This window comes from Pterocles gutturalis, unplaced genomic scaffold (genome assembly GCF_000699245.1).
Source record: "Pterocles gutturalis isolate BGI_N339 unplaced genomic scaffold, ASM69924v1 scaffold19125, whole genome shotgun sequence".
NCBI lineage: Eukaryota > Metazoa > Chordata > Aves > Pterocliformes > Pteroclidae > Pterocles > Pterocles gutturalis.
In genome coordinates this window covers 1-9357 of record NW_010143837.1, presented here as the reverse complement: position 1 = coordinate 9357, position 9357 = coordinate 1, and the positions used below count along the sequence as shown (strand labels likewise).

Sequence of the window (9357 nt, the reverse complement as noted above, 5' to 3'; positions counted from 1 at the left end):
TCCCCGCGTCCACGGGCGCAGCTGTAGTGTTGTTGTTGAGGTTGTCCTGGAGCGTGGTCTGGGTGCCCTGGCCCACCTGCTGGTTCTGCAGCAGCATCTCCTGGATCCGGATCTGCTGGAGAATGGCCGGCAGCTCGTAGTGATGGAAGAAGTAAATCATCGAGTGCTAGAGAAGGCAGAGGGAAAGGAGTCACTCACTGGGCCTGGGCTGTGAGCCTGGACGTACCTTAGAAAACTACTTTCCTCTTGCCATAAAGACAGTGACTGGAGAATTCAGCTGCTCTGATAGCCAAGAGTTATCTGAAATTTTGGAAAGATTTATCCTTCTACTACCACCCTGCAAGCTGCTGTCAGAGCTTTAACAGTTTCTCTCTGAAGACAGGCCAAGGAGCACAGCCCCTCTTCCCTGTTAAGGGCTGAGAACAAGCCAGGTAAAGCATTTCTCTGGCCCACCCTCGGTGCCCCGTCTGCATCCTGCAGCAGAGAAAGGGGCAGGTCAGCAGCCAGAGACACACAAGAGGCTTCCTTGAACCAGGCCACTGGAGACACCAATCTGGCACTGGTCCTGCCAGCATCTTCACTGCACAGACCTGACCCTCTCCTCAGCGGGATTTCTTCCGGAAAGACGGAGAGAGAAATCCTTCCCTAACACCTTCCAAAACTCACTTGACCTCAGCCTGCTGTCAGCCACGTGGCTGGATTTGGGCCAGTGACCAAAAAGTCCTGCTGTGTGAGAGCCTCCTCCTGCTGTTCCACTTACAAACCTGGGATCATTTCAGCCTCCTACATAAGCAAAGGCTGCTCCTCAAACTCTGCTTGACAAAGCCCAAAATGCCGTTGATTTCCCTCGCTCTGCTCCCACTGGCTGTGCTGCTCAACCCAGCGATGTGACAGCTTAAACCGCAGGCAGCCAGACCCCTCGGAGGCAGGTGGAGTGACTAGGACTGAATTCACACGATGGCACCTGTGTTCCCATGGCTGGTGTCACTGACGTGCAGAAGCAGCAGCTACTCACCTGGATGAAGAGCCAGGAGGTGACAAGAGCCAGGCTGCTGTACTGCCCGTTGAACCGGTAGTGGTAAGCATAGAAGGCAAAGTGGTACAGGTAGAAGAATCTGGACAGAAAGGCAATAAATAGCAGGACACACCAACGGACAGGACAAACCTGAGCTTCTTTCCACTCCTAACTTCATTCTGAGCTGGGGTGCTTTGCACAGGGTGGTGCAGACTCCCATTAACAGGTAATTAGAACTGGCTCACCGCAAACAGTTCTTCAACAGGGCAAAACAAAGGGCAGGCAAAGGACTGAGGGGACTTTTGAGACCCAAAGTGGAAGTGACATGCAGGGCAGCTCCCAAGGGGACACACAGCAGCTCTCAGAGTGGCAGCCCTCCTGCCGGGGAGGGCTGGAAAGGATCCGAAGCTGCCTCCCCCAGAGAACAGGACACGCAGCAAGAACCTGCAACATGAGAACAAGGTCCCAGCCGGCTCCTACCTGAGCCAGTGCCTCTTGCTCGTGTTGGTGTGGCAGCAGATTGCGTCGTACTGGTCAGCCAGCCAGACGATGAGGATGATGTAGAACGCTGTCGTGGTGTCATTGAAGAACTCTGACATAATGGCCTCCATGCCTGCGGGACAGAGGGGGTCTGACATCAGCACAGAGCCCAGCTGGGCAAGGGGCTTCCCAAAGGGGCCCGTGGAGAGATCCTCCGACACGTTTGTATTTAAATTCAAATTGTGGTAAGGCAACATGGTCACAGTGAACGCACAGAAGTGTGAACCTGAACGAACTAAAGTGACAAACAAAGCTTCAGCTGATGTCCTTTCCAAATGAACTGCTTTTCCAGGGGACCCAGAAGGACAATGCCGCTCACTGTGCCATCAAATTCCAGAGCCTTCCACCTTGCGATGGGCAGACACACTCATCACCTGTCGTGGCCAGGCCAGAGCAGGGAATTACACCCTCCACAGAGCCCGAAGGGACTCGCTGCACACACACACACAAGTGAGCTGATGTCCTTACCCACTAGAGCCAGAATGACTGTGAGGAGCGGAGCTGCGGGGAACGCAATCGTCATGTTCATTTCCAGCATCTGCAACAGGTCAACTGCAAGAAGGAAAATGCGCTGTAACACACAGGGAAGTGGGGGCCAAAGAACCCTCCACCCCCAAGTCACTCCCTGTGCAGAGCGCTGCAGCACACAGGGAAGTCCGCTGTCCCATGTCCAGCGTCCCCGACACTTGCCAAGAGCCAAACCAGCACTCAGGCATGGTGACGGGGTACAGGGGGATATATTCCCTGCTGCTACACACAGGACCCTTCTGAACAACAGTCAAGGGTGTACACACAAAATACACTGCGCTGGAGCAGGCACAGTGTCCAGCACACCCTAAAGCCCTTAGAAAATCCTTACCAATGAAGACAAAGATCTGATGGTGTGAGTAGCGCAACAGCATCGAAACGGACAGCGTCTGAAATGCGAGAACAGAAACCAGCGTTAGAGCAAGGGAGTCACTTCCAGGATCACCCAACAGCAGAGGCCTGGGCAGGCAAGCCTGGACCTGCTGCACTGCTCAGCGTGCTCTGCACATCCCTGCTCATTAGTTTTGAGCTATGCAGACCGATTTCCCAAAGAATAATTAGGACTTCACAAACAGCAATTAGGCTTTGTGCTGCTGCAGTGAATAGACAGTAAGTGGTTTGTTTGTGAAGAGACCGATCCCAAATGCTTGAGCAGGGGCCAAACCAAACAGCAGCAGCAGAGCTGGAAGGAGGTTTCCTCCTGTCCCACCTCTGTGCTCCTCCCAGAGCTCACGATGCCTCTCAGTCACCCCACGCTCACTTCCTCCTCTCTCCCCGGTCACAATGTTGTTGTACAGGGAGTTGCATCAGTGGATGGTCAAACAAAAAGGGAGACAGTCACCCCTGACCATGATCACAGGCTTCGTTACCACTCAGGATCTCGTCTGATGCTTATCTGCAATCACCTCGTCCCACATGTCATCACAGGAGACTATCTATCTTGATCACTCCTGACAAATTAGTTAGACCTGTTCTTAAAAGTCTCAGAGGACAAACTTCTGCAGGCTGTGCCTTGGCAGCGCGAGTGCTTTAACTACACTTAGAGGCTCTCTAACATCAATCTCCCTTTGGCCAACAAAACCATTTCTTCATTCTATTTCAGCTCCTCTGTTTCACTGTTAGGAGTTTAAGAACCCACATTACAAAAAACAGAGTAGGACCTGGCGCTCCGTCAGCTTCGCTTTAAAAGCAGATGAGAGCTCTGGCCTGTGCTGACACATCACACACACGCTGACCAGCACCAGGCTCAGAGTCCAGGCAATGCCCAGCTCCTGTCAACTTACAAATATGACCATGATGACAAAGGCGGCCAGATACGAAGTCCGAGCCATCCACATGCTGACAAAGCGATAGTGCTCCCCCGACACCACATTCCGAAGGAAGCCTGGAGAAAAAGAACAAACACAAACACACAGGCTTGGTGTGATTAACTCACAAACTAAGAACAAAGTGCCTTCGCAAGGAACAGGATTTAAAGCAGCTCTGTGGCAATCCCTCCTCACGGCAGCACTCGTCGTTAGGCAGTGCAGTAAGGCAGCAGGAAATCACGTTGCAGATATCTCCCCAACCACTCATTTCATTTTGTCCTTGACGATAACATCATCCCCACATAACAGAAGGAACTGTGCCCCTCACAGAGGTTAATCAATAGTCAGAAGACGATGTTCTTCCATCCACGGAAAAAAACATCAACTGCTCTGAACAGCTGCTGAAAGCGATTCCTCCCAGCCTTACCTTTGTTTTCTTCATTTTCAGCTAAAGCTTTGACACTTGACATCAGGATGTCATCATAACCCAGGAACTCATCCAGCAACAGGCGACTGAACCTGTCCCCAAAGCACTGATCCCTGGTAGGGTCTGGAGAGAAGAAAAAAACCCATTCGGCCTGTTCATACCTCAGGCCACAGAGGCAGCAAGGCAAGCACACGTCTTCTCCTCACTCACAAGGACCCATTTCCAGCAGACCTGCGTCTGTGCCCAGACCTTTGGCAACAGAACTAAATTGGGCAGGACTGGGAGGGAAAATGTCCCACCCCAACCGATCTGGCCACGCTGTCACAGCCTGACTGACACTAGCATGTGAAGAACTGCAGCAGGGCTGTCGCCCTCTCTGCTGGCACAGACATGAAAGGAATTTGCCTTCTAGGCTTGGACCATCTCCCTGGGCTCTCCCCAACTAATGGCCCAGAGAAACAAGTTCTGGTAGGACTCGAGGGCCAGGCTGAGACTTTAGCCATCAGCTGGCCTCAGCGTGCCACTGCCACCATCCCCAGCCGCCCTCCCGCAGTGAGGACACGCCAACGTCTCCCACGGCTCCGGGCACGAATGAAGGCTGTTTGGCTCCATCTCATGAAGCCGGTACTGCATTCTGCCGTACAAACAGCGACCAGCTTGGCAGAATAACCCACATCCAGGGAAAACAGGAAGCATGAACTGAAATGATTTTTCAGTAAGTTACCAGGATACTTACAAAGGAATTTATCTAGCGGCACTCAGGTCAGTAAACAGATTTGTACCATGGAAGCTGACCGTTCCCTACAGAGACCACTGCTTAACGCTCCAGCCCAGCCAGCCCAGCTGCGCTTCAGGCAATGAAATCTAGTTGGATTGCTGCACTAACAGCTCGTTACAGATCAATTAAGTTCACAGGCTTAAGAAGGTTTGGGACCTGACTTGGACAGGTTTTAATGGAGCAAATGCCAGCAGAAGAGAGTCCTGCCACAGGAGAACGGTCTGCTGGTGCTAAGGGGCACAGAAGCACACTGAGACAGCGCCAAGCAAATCTGCTCAGGATCGGCCCTGACATGTGCACAATCGCTCTCGCCACTGGGCTCTAACACTGCGCTGCGGCTGCTCCATGCTGGACCGGGATCTTTAACACCATGAGAAAACGACGCGGGACAAAACACGAGGGCTCACTGAAACAGGCTCCACCATTTCAGATTGCTCCTCCTGGAAAGCATGACCTACTCAGGCAATGAAGGTCCACAAAGCAGCTCTCACACGTGGAAAATGAGCGCCATCAACTGTCATAAAGAGTTTCCACAAGACTAAAGAGGAAACAGCGCGTGGGTGCCTCTGCAGAGCACTTCCCCACGCCCTCACTCACCCAGCGTCACCACCATGACCGGGATGCTGAGGCGCTGGCGTGTGCTCTGGGACAGGCGCAGAAACCCGTACTCCACCGAGTACTCCACGATGTACTCCTCCTGCGGCCACACTGCAAGAGAGGGCGGGAAGGGAGGCTCACCAGGGCTTGCAAACAACTGCCAAAAGAAACAGCACATCTGGATTTCCTCCCTTCCTCCCACCACATTCTGGAAAAGAATCAGTTGCAAATACAGGCTCCAGGCTTCCTTCAACCAATTTAAAACAAATCAATACAAATTATTTGAAATCGCAGCTTGTTCCCTTGACATTAGTCTTTCATGTGAAACTTCTGGGCAGCAGTTCCAAGCTGTTGAGCATTGTCCAGAACCTGCTCACATAGTCCCCTGGGGAGCCCTAGGCCTAGAGCTCTTGCTCTGTTCAACTTCTGCTTTCTATGTTGTTCAGGGAACAGCAGGAAAATACACCCTCCAGCTGTGGAACACCAAGCGAACACTCCACAGGGCAAGAGCACTGCACTTCCCAGCAGACAGAGGCCACTGGTGCCACGACACATCTCAAAACTACGCAGGAGAGATTGCAGCTGTAAAAAAAAATTGTGGTGCCTGAAGATTCTTTCTTATTTGTTTTTTTTTTTGGTTTTTTTTTTAAAGGAACATTCAAAATAGATGCTTTTTGCTACATCATTTCTGAAAGGCCAAACCTCCTGCTAAGTCAGAGACAAGCAATTTAACCCCTGATCTTTCAAACTGCCACAGCGTATCTTGCAAGAGGTGAAGTGAGGCAGCTGTCAGACCAAGAGGCTTCGGGAAATTCTACAGCCCAGACAACCCCCAATGCCTGTCTCCCTCCAGCAGATCTGCTGTTAGCATCGACACGACTAACCACAGGGGAACACAGCAGGGGAGACGTTACGGTCACTGTGCACATGCCCAGAGGAGCCAGGAGGAAGGAGACGTGCAGGGAAGGGGCACGAGGCAGGGGAAGGGGAGCAGAGGCAGCAGTGTAAGTGGTCTTTACCTGCTCTGGCTAGCATCTCAAACTCGGACACAGTCTCCCTCAGAGGCTGCATACCTTTAGTGGCCGCTTCACTAAACGAGAACTCCTGGCTTTCGTTGTGGGTCAGCGCCTCGGTGCTGCTCGCCCGGGAAGGCTTGAGGAACACCTTGGGCTCGATATCCAGCTCAAACTGTTGGAAAACCACGACAGGGAAAGTCCTGTTAGCGGTCACCTCAGCTCCGGCAGAAGCGCTCCCTCTGTGCCCTCAGCCGCCAACAGGAGGACAAGAGAAGCCACTTCCCCAGGCTTTAATTTCTGTCTTAAACCATCAGAGGCTAACGTGGAGATTTGGGAAAGCCAAGGAACGCTCTAGGATCCCAGGTGACTTTGGGATCACAGAAGGACGGTGGCACGCTGAGATGACTGCACTGACAAACCATCTCTCCCCAAACCAACACCCAGGTTCCCATCTCCTCCTCCCTACATAAGGAGGTCTTTACCTTGATAGAGCTGTTTTCAAACATATCCATTGTCAGTTCCTCCTCTTCCTCCTCCTCTTCCTCAGCTGTAGACTCAACTACCATTCCTGGGAACTTGTCGACCCCACAGAATTGCAGGAAGATGGGGGCTCGGCTGGAGTTGCGCTGTATCTCCACCCGCAAGATGCCATCACGCGGCCATTTATCTCGCACGTGCTCCAAGCAGTTAACGGGTGACCGGGAGAAGGCGATGTGAATGTACGCCAGGATGAAGAGCACAAAGAGAGCCTGCACAGCAAGGAAGAGAGCAGAGACCATCAGCCCAACCAGCCCTGGCCTGTTTACAGCCTCCCCAGTTTTAACCATCTCTTCTTTGCCCTTAAAGACACCAGATTAACTTGGACAAACGGATTTGCGAGTGGACAAGAGCTTTTACGCTTTCCAACCCCCGCGGCTCTGCATCACCAGCAAAGCACAGCAGAATCGGGCAGTTTCAGCACTACTGTAACAAGAGGGGAACACAGCAGAGGCAGCAGCACAAACAATCTTTTTTCTGCCACCAGCATCTGTGCAGCGCACGCGTGCCGGCCAAAGCACCGGTGACACATGCAGGCCCCAGCGCTGCATAAGGTCCTGCGAACCAACGCCACCACGAACCAACACCATCGCCAGAACAACTGCACCGCAGGTAAACCAACCAAACAAGAGCACCAATGGGTGATGAGGCTCCAAAGCACACCGAAAGAAACAGAAACACACCCGTGGCTTTCAACCACTCCCTTCCCAGCACAAAGCCCGGAGAACGCTGCCCAACTTTACGAAGGCGGAATACAGCAAACCTCAACAAAAGACAACCCACCACAAGAGCAGGACAACCCAAACCTGCGGCAGAACCGCCAGCTCCGCATTCAGATCTACCACTGGCCGCTGCGAGGCACGGACTCTGCTGGCGCAGGCTGGGCTGGGCTCACCAAGCACCTGCTCCCTTGCCCTGGCTCACACCAAGGAACTGCCATAAAGCCACAGCAAAGCAAACTGGACTAATAAAACTTGTTCCCTACAGAGAAGATAGCGAATCTAGCAGGATGTTACACTGTCCAAAGTTCAGAGCTGAAAGCCTGGAGGAGCGCTGCTGCAAGAAGCAGCACAGCCGACATTCATGCACCCACTCTCCAGCTGCACAAAGATGCTCGCTCCCAATCAAAGCAGCGTCCTCGCTACGCGCCGTTCCTGACCTATTTGCTGTGGATAAACAGCCGGTAAACATCCCATCTGCAGAGCAGCTGCACAGGGAGACACCAGGGAAGGTAAATCACAAACACCTCCCTCGTCGCAGGAGGAGCCAAGACGAGGCCGGCAGAACCTCGCAGAGCCTTGAGCAGCTGCAGGACCCCGTGGACAGCAGCACGCAGGACCACGGTCTCCGACCTCCCCTCCCACCAGCACCCTGCACACAGAGTCAAGGCCACACTGGAGCCTGGCTGACTCCTAACCCTGTGAACGCTTCTACCTCCTCGGGAGTGATTTGATCAAAGGCAGATGGCAGCAAGAACCGCTACCAGCCAGACCAGTCGCTCTGCCCCACAGCCTCGCCGTGAGCACCATCCCTGTTCCCATCTCCCCATCTCCTGGATCCAGTTACAACAGGGAGAAAGAGATGTTCAAACCCCAAAAGTTTCTTGGGAGGGGAGAAGATGCAGTATGAGACAAATTGCCCTAAATGTTTTTGTGCTTTCAAGTGGTTGAATTTTAGGAACTCAAAGCAGAGGTGTGCTGCTGGCACCCAGGAAGCTCCTCTCCGCGCTTCCCCCAACTCTCATTTCCCACACTGGTGCTGGTGAGAAGGGTCAGTGTGCGCCCTGGAAGCTGCAGTGCAGGATTTAACCTACACCCCGTGGCCCCTCTGTGGTCTCCAATCCCGCACACACGTCAACAAGAAGGCAGGCGGGTACGTAGAGGTGTGACTGTGCAGGCACTGCTGAGGGTGCTGATGGCTAAAAACAAATGGGGTTAAAATCAGGACGTGCATTAATCGCTTCCAGAAAAGACAAGACTCCAACAAAACTCCAACAATCAAACATCTCATATATGTAACCTATCCAAAAAGAGTGATTGCTTGGAAACAGAAACCTTTCATGCCCCCATCCCTGGACCTGAGCCACACCAGCCTGGCTGCCCAGCAAGCTGGCCCCGTGATCTGGTACCAGAGCTCTGGTGGTGCAGGGACCACCACGGATCGTCACAGCTATCCGTGTACAACGATCCACGTCTTCCTCACAGAAGAGGAGCTCAGCGGAGCTCAGGGTAAGGGGCCTAAGCACAGGCTGTGACCTCCAGCAGAGCCAAGCCTGTTGTGTTGCCAAGGAAATCTGTGTCCCAGCGCCTGCCTGCAGCCCGGCATGGGGAGCGTCCACTCCTCCCCATGCCGCTCACCTTGAGGAGGATGAAGAACTCGAAGACACGGCGGAAGGAGGGTGGGAAGAGGCGAGCGTAGGTCACTGCCATCTTGAAGAAGAGCGCGTGGAAGAGGCGGTCGCGCACGTTGATCAAGGGGTTCTGGTTGAGGTTGGGGTTGCGGACGCCCCGGTTGTTGCCCCCGGCAGCCCCGCCGCCCCCGGTGTTGTTCCCCGGGTGGTGGTTGTTGGCGTTCGCCTGGTTCTCCGACATCCTGACGCCTGCGGCCGGGAG

The 9357-nt window shown here is 53.4% G+C and overlaps 1 protein-coding gene across 1 annotated transcript; it reads right to left on the bottom strand.

The window, feature by feature from the left end:
• Positions 1–7: 7 nt before the first annotated feature.
• Positions 8–9336, bottom strand: TMEM259 (transmembrane protein 259; the record flags this gene model as incomplete). The annotated part of the gene is made up of 11 exons (XM_010084902.1): positions 9103–9336; positions 6691–6957; positions 6266–6380; positions 5193–5303; positions 3818–3940; positions 3367–3467; positions 2415–2472; positions 2024–2107; positions 1496–1628; positions 1016–1115; positions 8–166 (listed from the first exon to the last, which is right to left on the bottom strand). Coding segments are annotated over exons 1-11 (1485 nt in total), but the record flags the coding sequence as incomplete, so codon positions are not given.
• Positions 9337–9357: the final 21 nt, after the last annotated feature.